Source organism: Amblyomma mixtum, chromosome 1 (genome assembly GCF_055824585.1).
Source record: "Amblyomma mixtum isolate Tamu chromosome 1, ASM5582458v1, whole genome shotgun sequence".
NCBI classification, from domain to species: Eukaryota; Metazoa; Arthropoda; class Arachnida; order Ixodida; family Ixodidae; genus Amblyomma; species Amblyomma mixtum.
In genome coordinates, this window is record NC_143012.1 from 20,110,148 (window position 1) to 20,123,021 (window position 12,874).

General features: G+C 46.4%; 1 protein-coding gene across 3 annotated transcripts in view; it reads left to right on the forward strand.

The window, feature by feature from the left end:
• Lar (tyrosine-protein phosphatase Lar) overlaps positions 1–12,874 on the forward strand; it is an 88,309-nt gene that overhangs the window by 38,047 nt on the left and 37,388 nt on the right. For all 3 annotated transcript variants that reach the window (XM_089545009.1, XM_089545018.1, XM_089545029.1), the window contains 7 exons: positions 2,395–2,519; positions 3,444–3,630; positions 4,295–4,492; positions 5,340–5,432; positions 5,585–5,774; positions 6,042–6,249; positions 11,526–11,712. In XM_089545009.1, the coding sequence (XP_089401135.1) occupies positions 2,395–2,519; positions 3,444–3,630; positions 4,295–4,492; positions 5,340–5,432; positions 5,585–5,774; positions 6,042–6,249; positions 11,526–11,712 (1,188 nt within the window). The remainder of the gene's footprint in view (positions 1–2,394; positions 2,520–3,443; positions 3,631–4,294; positions 4,493–5,339; positions 5,433–5,584; positions 5,775–6,041; positions 6,250–11,525; positions 11,713–12,874) is intronic.

Genomic DNA, 12,874 nt, shown 5'->3' on the forward strand with positions numbered 1-12,874 from the left:
GCTTAAGTCCGCTTGAAGGTGAAATTTGGTGTCTTTTAGAAGCATACAGTTTTAACTATTGACAGATTCGTTCAAACAAACGAACCTTGATGACACTCGTGGAAAGGTCTGCCATGTTACATGTTGGCTGGATGCATGCGCTTGTTTCTTTTAAAAAACAAGTTACAGTCATCTGTCTTTCTCTTTCTGTCTGTCTCTCTCTCTGTGTCTTCTTGTTTTGTTTTCTCTCCTGTATACGTACATGTACACGAAGGGCATGTAATCGTAGCTACTCTATGCTGTGTATGTAGCCTCGCAACAGTGCCTTCTTGTGAATGCTCACCGATTGAAACTTTCTCTTCCGGTTGCATTTCTTGGTGTTTTGGGCTCTTCTCTTCCCAGCCACTGTGCCAGCTGATACCTTGGAATATCTGTATTGCTCACTGTTCTCAGAAATACTTCTTGTTCTTCTGGCTTTTTTCTTTATGTTCTACTCTTCTCAACCTTGCTCTATGCTCTCACCTGTACCTTTGTAGTGTCTTCTTCTTCTTCTTCTTCTACTTCACTCACTTCATTGTACTCCAGACTGTGCCTCCATATCTCCCTCCCATTCATTAATCGAATTAAAAAAAAAGTGTTTGTGTTCACTTTCCCGCACCATATCTATTACCTTGCATTTCCTTCACCTCACATTTCCTCATTTGTCATCACCAGATTTGGGTTTTGCACTGTACAGTGCCATCCGTTGTTAGAGTGAACACAGGAGAGCACAGTAAAATCCAATCACAGCTGTGCAGGGTGTCACGTGAGACTGATGCCCATATTATGAAACGTTTGAAAAGTGCGGGAACCATGGTAGCTCTCCACACCGTCTGTGGCCTGCTCGTTAGTTCGCAAGTATCCTATGCGTGGTGCATTCGTGTTCACTCTAGCAGTGGGCGACTGTGTACATGTGAGATGCTCAGCATTTCGCTTCATTGCCAAGTTCAGTGTCGGAAGTAGTAGTCTGTGTAGAGCGTGATTAGGCCATTCTTGCCGCAGTGCATTAAAGCTGGTGGTAATGTTCTCTACCTCGTTTCTAGTTGTAATCTGAACACAATGTTTAGGTGAACCAGGCACCTAATGTGCTTTGGGGAAAATGAAGATCTGTGTGAGCTATATTTAACATGGTGCCTATGGTAAGCACTGTCTTTACCACTTTGCTTTTTTTTTTTTTTCCGGGGAAATGTTGAAAAGAACTGCATTTGTTTTATCATGTTGCCATTGCGCTCACGTTTCTATAGCAGGATGCAGAATGCATAGTGTTTAGTTTTGTGACCATTCACATTATGGTCTTTCATGTCTTTTCATCAGTGTTTTCTTGGTGCTTTTGCTCTATTGGAATTTGGTTCAGTATATTGGAGGTGTACCTCGAAAATAGTTAGCACCTGTAATTTGTAACTTCAGCCCACGTGATTTGCATGTCTTTTCAAATTACATTGCCCACTAACAGATCAGGTAAATACATGAATGTTATTAGCTAGAGAAATTAGCAGAATGTTTCACACCTGTTGGTTTTCTTCTACCATTCATTGACAAGTGGCCGAAGGTGTGGCTCAAGGTTCAGGCTATGCAAATGGAACAGATAGGCTTCTCCATGCATTTGTGCTGTGAACCACTGAACCTCTCTTGGGTAATGTCAGCTAAGTTGTCTAATGGATTTTTGTTTGCAATCAAGCAGCTTCACTGTCAAAAAGCAGTAAGAATGCATTAAAGGAATGTATATTCACAGGTGAAAATAGAACAGAAACATCAAAGTGGACCTTCACATTACTCTAGGTGCCTGTTGCCCCTTAAAGTGGCTGTAAAATGGTTTGGTACATGGCATATAGAAGAGAAATAGCTGTCATATTACTGAGGCGGTGTTTCATCTGAGAGTCCACTTTTAGACCAAGTAATTGTGTTATCTAAAGGCATTGACTAATTGTGGTTGGTTTTGTAATTTCTAGCGAATCCAAAGGTGGCAGAGTACTGGCAATAAAAAATAAGAAATGAGTGAAAAATAGGGGTGAGAGTTGTAGAGCACTTAAGTTATTGAAAGGCATCGGTACTTTGAAACACAGAGGTACATTAGCAGCAGTATTTGAAGTTGTGCAGAAAGGTGCTGTGAAGGTGTTACACAAGGAAGAAAAATTTTGAGTCATGAGGGTCAGTTTTATACATCCTCGTCTTGCATTGCTTATGAAAAGAAATTAATGGCTATTGGGTTGGACATTTGGAGTTGTAGCCGGACATCCTTTAGGTGATCTGGCCACAGTGACTTGGAGACAAGCTTTGATCTTGCTGACGGCTTCAGGAGAACAGAGGCCAGCTTCGAGCAATGCTTCAACCATTGTGCATGGTTTTCACACGCTTCTATGGGCGTCTGCTGTGCAGTTCCAGGAGAGCCACGGATGGTGAAAGTGGCAGCACTGAATAGCACGGCGCTGGCCGTCTCATGGAAGCCACCGTCCAACCGGGATCGCAACGGGCTCATCCGCGGCTACCAGATTCACGTGCAGGTAGGGATGGTCTGCTCTTGTGCTACTCCGGCAGGTATTTTTTTAATGGAGAGCATTATATGGCTATGTACGCATCATCAAAATGTGTCCGCAAATTTTGTCCACATGTTCATGTCGTTCTATAAAGATATATGAAAAACAGTTTAATTGTATTAGGTAGTGGCTGAAAAAAATCTCCCGAAATTTTAAATTTGGCCAATGTGGATTAGTTATTTAATTAATTAAATGGCAAAAACCCACTTAGACGTCGCAATAGCCGTTGACATCTATATAGCACTTGGATGTCAGAATAGCCATAGCGTCGATAAAGTATGTGGATGTTTTGCTTTCACATTGCTTCAGTGCAGGTCACCTCAGTGATCTGAAAGCAAAAATATAGAAAACGGGGGGAAAAAAACGAAAAAAAAATGGAGGCAGAAAAAAAAGACAGGGAAAGGATCTTGCATTTCTGCTCTTAAGCAGACTTAAGTGCAATCCTGTAAATTTTTTTGCCCAAAAGCATCCAACTGAAAAATGAAACCAGTGAAATCTCTCTCTCTGATGGGGTTGACTGAGAACATGGACAAGCACTCAGGAAAGGCCAGCTGCAACCAGCATTGGTTGTAGCTTAGTTACAACCAGCACTGGAAGTTCTCTTCGGTTTTGTGAAAAAATTTATACACTCGAAATATAATGGTGATTGTGAGGCAGGTAACAGGAATATGGGGCTCAGGCATGTAGGAGTGAAGAACTTACGTGTTGTTACAAAGCTGTGACAGAGGCAGGAAAGCATGCGTAAAAGAACAAACTGGAAGGCTGGAGAAGCAACATGTCTGCTGTATGTTGAAACATATGGTAGTTTTGTATGCCGAAACATATGGCCCCAAATGTTAGATGGGGCCAATATGTTGAAGCTATCGCGCTTCCACGCATTCACGCACGCAGGAGATGAACCGTCATGGCGACCTCATCAACGAGCCCCTGCGCTACGACGTCGCTGACGAGAATGCTGAAGAGTACAATGTCACGGGGCTCCAGCCAGACACTGAGTACTCCGTCCAAGTGGCTGCCGTGACACGAAAGGGCGATGGCTCACGCAGCCGTCCCAAAATGGCCCGCACTCACGGTGGAGGTGAGGAGGGGGGGTCCCAGCGACCTCTGTGAAGGAGATAGCGCCAAGCATGAAATGCAGCTTTGACATTGAAAGTGCAGTCAAAAGTCAGTTTGAAACCAGTCAAAGCTTTACTTGTAACTTTGTTTAAAGCTCAAAACTTTGGGACCACACTAGTTTCGAAGCCTTGTGCTCAGCTAATCGAAGCCTTGTGGTCATCTAATCGTGATAGTTGATTGAGCATTGAGCAGCTAACGGCTCTTTGATCCATCTTGTCAGCTGTTTATTCAGGATGTGGTAATTCATTTGTACTTAAATGCACTACCATTAATGTACTCCCATACTCAAGAAGTTTATAGGATTCAATGTTAGCTGAAAAACTTCTATGTCGATGCCTTCTATGCTCACAACCTGGAGTATACGCAGCTCAAAATCTGAGTGTGCAAATTATACAGTGCACTCTTAAACCTCGGGCAATACATCGTGGATGCAGATAAATGAAATTTCATCATCAAAGTCGTGTACCATAAACTTATGATGATGGATGAGCACGTTTCCTTTTCTTTATGCTCATCAAGCTGGCTGTCTTCCACTGTGCCACATCATAAGTCTTTCAGAAGGTACAAGTGTATTGCGAGCTTCGTGCTCTTTTGACAGCTGTCAAATATTTGCCTGCTCTGTGCAGTCCCTACTCGCCCTGAGCTGACAGCTCGGATCCACACGGAAGACCAACGCCTTCGTGTGGAACTCCATTGGTCCCGTCCTAACCACACCTATGGGGAGCTGCTCCAGTATAGGCTGCGCTATGGCCGCATGGATGGTGGCGCTCTGGAAGAGCGTGAGATCGGCCCCATGGACCAGCACATCACTGTGGAGAGCCTTGGTAGGATGAGTTCCCTGGCCCTTGTAATGCTGTGTGCGCAGTTTTGTGTGCTTTGCAGTCTCTCGGGGCTTCGTCTCGGGGCTTACTAAGCCTAGCAGTTAGTTCTTTGCTTCAGATGAATTCAGCACTGTTAGTGTAGTAGTTTGGATGTTTTTTGTATTATTTTAGTTGAAGAACTTCACTGATATTTCTCAAAATAACCAGCTTGGCAGCACGTGCTTCATGGTAGACTGACACAGGCTGGTTTTATCATATTTTAGTCTGTATATCTCTCATCAGTACCTGCTAAAAAGAGTATAAGTGTCGTAGCTATAGAAAAACCGATGCCCAGAAAGAAACAGCGAACCAGGATGAATTTTCCGAGCCTGGAAACATGTTCAAAGAGCTGCGTAGATTTCCTTGACCCCGAGCGTACTTGTACGAGCCAGACTCATCATAATTCGACTGTCATTTCTGGCTCATGACAAGTCCAGCTTGTCATGTGTTTTATGGTACTCTCTGTACAGTTTAAGGCGAGTGGGGCTCGTCCAAAGCATTTTTTGCCTTGCCAATAGATAGCAGCATGGATACTAAATGACCATTTTGGTACCATTTTCGAAAAAAAAAAAAAGCATCCATTAGCGGGTTAAAACTACCAGCATTTGCTTCTTGCAGCCTGTGTATGCCATGCAAGGCTGCTAGAAGGACATCATGTGTGTTGTAGTTAAGTGTGTTGACTGCTGCAGATTTGATCGGACCACATTCTGCTGCAGTACTGTACTGGCATTGCAATCTGTTGCTTTGTCTAAATGTGGCCCGCCCATTTCTCTTTGCCCACTCTCATGGCCATGGTCGTCCTTTGTGGCAGCTCGAGGAGCAAGGTACGAGTTCCGCCTCTCGGGCAGGAACCTGCTCGGATGGGGCCAGGAGGCCATCACATTCGTCAGCACGCCTGAAGGAGGTGAGAGCCGCCTGTTGCGTGCCACTTCAGTTTTGCCAAAATAAAATAATTAATTCAATACAGGATTCTACTGAAAGTACATACATGAATTAAAAACAAAGTCCGGTTATGCTCATCTGTATTGAGTTTTGCCCCTCTGTTTTTTTTCTCAGAGCCCACGCAGCCGCCGCAGAATGTCACCTTCCGACTGCAAAGCCCCACCACCGTGGTGTTCACGTGGGAGCCCCCGAGCCCCCTGCATCGTAACGGTCACATCACCCACTACAGTGTTCAGTTTCGGCGGCGGTCCTCCGACTTCAGCGCCGATGATCGCAACACTTCCCACACTCGAGTGGTGTTCAGGTGAGCGGTGTGCGGGTCGCCATTGGCACGTTGCTGCTATTCCATGTTCGTTAGCATTCTTTTTAGTCGGCTTCTTTTTTATAAGTGCAGGCGCGGTCAGAATAACATGCAGAATGATGCACCACACCCTGATCTGTATTCATGACGCTGACCATACTCTGTAGCCTTATGATCCGTGAGTGTAGTAAAAAACATACAAAGGCTGGGATGAGATGAGACAGGAGTGAATATTGAGGAGTTCAGTTACATTGGTGATAATTTCTGCAGCTCGCTGGACGAGAAGACGGACTACATCATGCGGGTGCGTGCCTGCACGGCCAAGGGGTGTGGTCCCTGGAGCGAGAACCTGACGGCCAGCACCCCGGGGGACATCCCCTCGGCCCCAACCAACGTGCAGGCTGTGGCCACCTCGGACCAGTCGGTGGAGGTCTGGTGGGACGAGATGCCCTACTTCCGGGACATCCTTGGATACCAGGTGCGGTCCTACGTTCACTCATTTACACGTTGCCTACATCAGTGAACCTAAACGGCTTTCAGGATGCTGAGGTACCGCATGTATCTGGGCTTCCATCTAGGCCTGTGCGAATATTCGATAATTTTGAATACTCGGTCGAATAGTGAAGTATTCGATATTCGATTCGATCCGAATGTTTCGTATCTGAAAACTCATAGTAGTTGTATCAAGTGAATAATGTTTCTGGAGTGCTTGGTTCATTGTGGTTTCGGTTCAGCCTACCTTGTCTGGGATGGCTCCGAGGCACACACGCAGCGAAAGCCCCGACACTATGGACACTTTCTGCGTGTAGACTATAAGTATTTCCAGAGACCATACGTATATGCCTCGTGGCTGCAGATGTGAGCAGGCATGAGCGCAGTGTTCAGATCTGTACCTGCCAGGTGTCTGCACTCGCGCTATCCGCCATGGGCACGTGCCAGAGCCAGCACAGCAGCGTGCATCAGTTGTGGATATGTAGATAAACTCCGAAAGTACGTCAACTCCTCCAGTTTCAGATGACAATTTTTTCAAATGCTCGATGCAGCTTCAGTGAGTGTGACAAAGCTTCAATGCACTCTTAATCTTTTTTTTATGCAATTCTCTTGTGCGTTGGAAAAATACGTGGTTTTTAAAAAGTGCCTTTTGTGCCACAAACTTGTTTTGTGTGCCCCCACAGGCTCAGACACCTCTCTACTCAGAACAGTCTACTCCCCCAGCTATGGACGCCAAACCTAGCCCCTCAATCACACGTAAAGCCACACCCCACCCCAAGAGGCCATCTGTTGCTGAGTCCTCTCAGGATCTAGAAGCCAGACTCGAAGCCAAGCTCAAAGCCTTCGAGGCCAAAATTGACGCCAAGCTCGGGGCTTTCGCCCAACAATTCCAACAGCAGCTAAACGTCCTCGTGCAGCAGATCAATGACCGATTTGCCGCAGTCAAACTCCAACTAGCTAAACGCCCCTCCAAAACACCATACAACCACCCAACTCCTGCCACCACACCCAATCCCACTCTCACCCCTCCCATACTCGAGCATGGCTCCACGCCAACAAATTGAAGTAGTAGTAGTAGTAGTAGTAGTAGTAGTAGTAGTAGTAGTAGTAGTAAAAGCAGTAGTAGTAGTAGTAGTAGTAGTAGTAGTAGTAGTAGTAGTAGTAGTAGTAGTAGTAGACTTTATTCAGGCACAACACTTAATTGCCTAACACGTCGATGGCCTGTCACACAAGCAGGTCTGTTCATCTTCACCTTCAGCTCCAAGCCAGTCTAGCCAGGTCCCGACAGTGTGGGAGGGGGTGGGAAAGAAACCTGTTTGCAGAGCAACTGGGCAGGAGAATAAACAGGAGGAGAGGTCGGCATAAGAGGCAGGGCAGTTGGGACGTGAAGGATCAGTACCGAATTTGTACAGATAAAGTCGTGCGGGTGTGACAAGTTTGTCACGTTGTATCTTACTGAAGTGTGACAGTGGAACTGCAGGGGGTTGCACCACAAGCAGGGCAACCTGCAGCTCCACATTCAAAACTCTGGTGCACCCCTGGACCCGGTAGATATCCAGGAAGACTAAAAGGACCAGTCAAATTACCAGGCTTTGAAGCACAGTATCCTTCAGACGTACTGGTCCCAGGAACTGCCACTCTTCTCCGACGCAACATAGTGGCCATACAGCACACGGTAGATGGCATAGACATTGACTGCATGCTCTTCGAAGTCCTTCCTAGAAATAGGAGAGAACTGAGCCCTCTTCCAACGTGTGGTACAGATGGCATCTGCGGCTAACCTAATTATAGTCGCCTGCTTCAGTGCACTCACACTGGTATGGGGCTATTGTACAGCCAATCCCAAGAGCACCAAGCTCTGGCTTAGTACCTAAGGACTAGGCCTCACACCCTACACATGTCGGAAACTGCTTTGTCATAGGCACGACCCCCCAACCTTAGCCTCACCAAACACATCTGACAGGCACAGTGGTCAAGTACAGGGAACACCATGAGCAGCCACCACTACATCCTCTCCACAACACTCACTGTCGCCCTGCACAAACGCTTCCTCAGACAGGTGCACATCATGGACTCGGATAACTTCCGCCGGCTGCGTGACCGAACCGCTACCTCATACATCACAGACCTCGGAGAGTGGTTCACCCAACTCAAAGAGGACATCACCACCACCACCAAACATGCTGTAGCCTCTGAAGAACTACCGGAGGCAGATAGCTGCCTACGGGAAGCCCATGCAAGTCTGCTGAAGCGATGGAAAACACAGTGCTTAAATTGAATCCCCGCCGCAACATGGCACAACTCGAGCGACAGTTAGATAGAGGACCGCTCCAATCTTGCACTCCAGTAGCGTGGGAAAATATGCGACCACATGAACGGGCAAATGGGCTCAGCTCACATGTGACACCTACTATGCCACCTTCTTGACCTCAAACAGAGCATATCAACCCAGTGGGAACACCTCATCCGGATCATACACAAATTTCCTGGGAAAGCGAACTGCTTGTGGATCTCTTCCAATCTGGGGAATGAGACGGCCCGAGGTTTTATCGGCCGGGTTGTGAACGCTCCTACTTAAAGAGGGATCGGCTGGTCCTCTACCATGACACCACCCTCCTCTGTCGACTAGGTAGACTCCAATCGACCCCTCCCCACCTGACTCACTAATCCCTCAGCAAGGCCCAGGAGATCACTTGGTGCCAGCTTCAAACCTCCTCCTTCCCATGCCCAGCGGTATATTTCCACATATTCCCAGGCCAGTACTCCTCCTTATGTGCTAAGTGGAGCTTGATAGCAACACTAGATAGCATTTTATGGGACTCTCGAGAGGACCTCCCACCTCCCGATCTAATGCAGCTCAGTAGCTCAAAGCAGTGGGAGGCTATGCTGCTCAGCTCTTATCCTGAGACTCAACTCCAGGCAGTGGAGCAAGCCAAGGTCATCGAGGACCAAGGGCTCCCAGCCACCTAGCAAGACCAAGAAGCTCTCCTTCTATTTGCTGACAAATAAATGTTTTTCCTCCTTCTCCTGTATGTGCCAGAAGTATTCGAAATATTCTCTCTGAAATTCTTCAAAGAAAGTCACTATTTGCTTCGAACCAAGAAACCACTATTTGCACGGGCCTAAAACTACCATTTTTATGCTAATTAGTGGTGAAATCACCGACACACCTAATTACATTATGTGTTGGTAATGCGATGGCATTAGAAGACTGTTCGCCAAGCCCAACACATCACACAACCAGACATCTCTTCAGGTCATCTAGCTGGTGGTTGCATGTTTCGCCGAAGACATCTAAAGATGGTGACATGAACTCAGTGAAAATACATCGAAATGTATAGTTGTCACTTGCCGTCTGGTGGCGTCACTCTCCTCGGCCAATGGTAATTCTCTGCTCTGGAGATGTTCTTGCTTCCAGCCTATCGGAATTGCCTGGTCTGGTGATATTGCTTTCCTCCAGCCAATGGGCAATGAATGTTATGACCGGCAACGAATGTTAGCCTCATGAGCCTTTTAATGACATGGCATTAATAACTGGTGAGGAGGAAAGGAAGATGGAAGCAACTGTCTCACTAAAGGCAGATACCCGAACTGCAAATAGTGGAGAGGAATGATGGAGCAGATGAAAGGAGGCTAGAGGGAAAGAGTTCCCATGGTGGAGACACGCCGCGATGGTTCAGTGGTTAGGGTGTTCGGCTACCAATCCAGAATAGTTGAGTTTGAACCTGGTAATGATGGCAGCATTTCGATGCAAGCGAAACCTTAAAAGGCGCCCGTGTGCTGTGCAATGTCAGTGCACGTTATAGGGGCTCTGAAAGATGTTCTGAGGAGAGTAGATACACTTAATCACTACGTTCTCTCTTCATGAGCACCTGAGCCAAATAATACACTTTACAAGCAGCGGAGAGCATAATCACGTGCAAAGTTTGGCGAGTCCTGTCCGGTGACTTTTTCATGCTTGTGCCCTCCTTCGTCGCATGCTCCTGTGTAATTCTGTTCAGAGGTGCCTACCGGTTAGATTCTTTAAGGCATCGTGCAGAGATCAAGAAGCTCTGCCCCCTCGGGCAACTCTTGCACACATCTGCCATGGGGCCAATGGAGGTGTGCCAACCTTTGAGCGTGCAAAAAGTGACAAGAGACGAGGGAAAGGTGTGAAGACGCTGCAATTCAAATTTTGCCTACAGATACCATCATCATCATCATCATCATCATCATCAGCCTTACTACGCCCACTGCAGGGCAAAGGCCTCTCCCATGTCTCTACAGTTAACCCTGTCCTTCGCCAGTTGTGGCCATCGTATTCCCGCAAATTTCTTAGTCTCATCCGCCCACCTAACTTTCTGCTGCCCCCTGCTACGCTTGCCTTCTCTTGGAATCCACTCCGTTACCCTTAAGGACCACCGGTTATCTCGCCTTCGCATTACATGCCCTACCCAAGCCCACTTCTTCCTCTTGATTTCAACTAGGATGTCATTAACTCGCGTTTGTTCTCTCACCCACTCCGCCCTCTTCCGGTCTCTTAACGTTACACCTATCATTTTTCTCTCCATAGCTCGCTGCGTTGTCCTTAACTTAAGCTCAGCTTCTATGAAACGCAATGAAAGGATTCTTGGCTGGAGAATATTTGTGAAGCGGTGTCCTTTAACATATTGAGACCCCTTTCAGAGCCCCTTTAAGGATCCCCAGGTGGTCGAAATTATTCCGGAGGCCATGCATGTTAAAAAAAATCACAAAAAGAGAGGGAAAGGCACGGAGACACTGAAATTCTAAATTTTATTGTAGATAACTCCGCTTCTACCAAACGCATTTAAAAAAAATTCCTGCTGGAGGGTGTTCGCGAAAGCGTTCTCTAACATTCCGGGTGTACCGCAAGTCTTTTTAATAGTGTTTCACGACCCCTTAAAGCCAAGACTGTCTTGGAGTAGGTCAGGTTCCATTGTACTTTTTGATTTCTGTATGTGTGTCAGCGGACTAGAAGCGTTAGCCACCATAATTCAACTCGTTGCAATCTCACTACGCACGGTGTAACAAAATCATGACGACTTGCGTGCTGTGCCTTTCTATGCCAAGTATGCCCACCAGTTTGTTTGGAACCATGGACAGTGCTCTTTAAAGGGGGAAAGAAAAAGGCTGCTTGCTGACTTGTTCATGTGACAGTCTTTAGTGTGCGGGCAGCTGCTTCTTTTGCGGGTGTGTTTTTTTCTTCCCTTTTGCATGATACTGTGTAGACGACGTCCCAGGAATGGACCTCTATTTTTACAGGTGCTGTATGCCCAGACGGCCGTGGAAGATCTGGACCAGTGGCAGGTGAAGAAGGTGCCACTCACGTGGTCGGCCGAGCTAACCAGCCTGGAGAGCCACACGGTGTACGCCATACGGGTGGCCGCATACACGCGAGAGTCTCTGGGGAAGCTCTCGGACCTGGTCACAGTCAAGGTCACGCCTACAGGTCAGTATGTCATCCGCATAACTCGGACCTCTTTGTTCAGTTTGAGGCGGTTATGGCCACAGCCAGGATTAGCCTTGTGATTGCATCTGGCAGTGGCTTTGGCGTTCTACACTTAAAGGGCAACTCCAGGGTTTTTTTTATCATTTTGAGTTGATAGTCACATCACAGCCATCCCATGGAGACTTGCTCTCTGCCGCGACAAACTGTTTTTCAGAATACCAAATGGAACTATTTTAAAATGGCCAAAACAGTTAACTGAAACCGAACCTCAGCCCGTAGCCAGGGGCGGTGTTTCGCTTGACAGTGATGCAGTCAAAAACATTACTGAAAAAACACTTGTATGTGCTTTGGATAGCTGAATTAATAACTGAAAATGACGACTCCTTTTGTAAAATGCCTGAGGTGGCCTATTACAAGCCTCAAATTTTTGTTAGTGAAGCTGGGAGCAGGTATTAACATATTGGGAATGTTTGTCATGTTCAAAATGCAGCACTGGCTGTAGAAATCACCTTAATGGGGGCATTAATGACTAGTGGTAAAACTGTCTTGCGCAGAATTTACAGAGAGAAAAAAAAAAACAAGAAGCAGAATTAGGGTAAACTTATGCTGGCAACTGAATATTATCCATTTGCTTAATAAGTTGTTTTTAGTGCACATGAATTAGCTACTCTTTTAGGTGCTGTTAATTCACTAAATTATAAGGCAGCCAAACCTCGGTGATCTAGCCTGACTTCAGTGGCTTTCAGATTTTTGCAGCTGAAGTATATAATTTTCCCGCAGATGGCCAATGCAGCAAATACTTTCTCAATGATGTGAAATTTTCAGCTGAATAAAATGAGTTATCTGTGGCTTTCTTGAATTTTATTAGAATTGAAGTTGCTCTGACTGTTACTAAGGTTGTAACATTTTCCCTGCCATTGTTTTGTTGGCACTATCTTTTTGACAGTTGTGCTCTCCGAGTGCTTGTAGTAACGTTTGGCATGGGCTAGAACTTCTATTGGTAGCACAGTACATGAGACCAGTACTTTGCTTGTGAGAGTTGAAAAACCATTCCTAGGTGTGCATCGCCATTCCAGGTTGTCTTCCATAGGCTAGCAATATTCCGAGCACAGAGCAGCAGGCTCGATGGTGAAAAGCATTTTGATGTGCTTCACAAAACTTC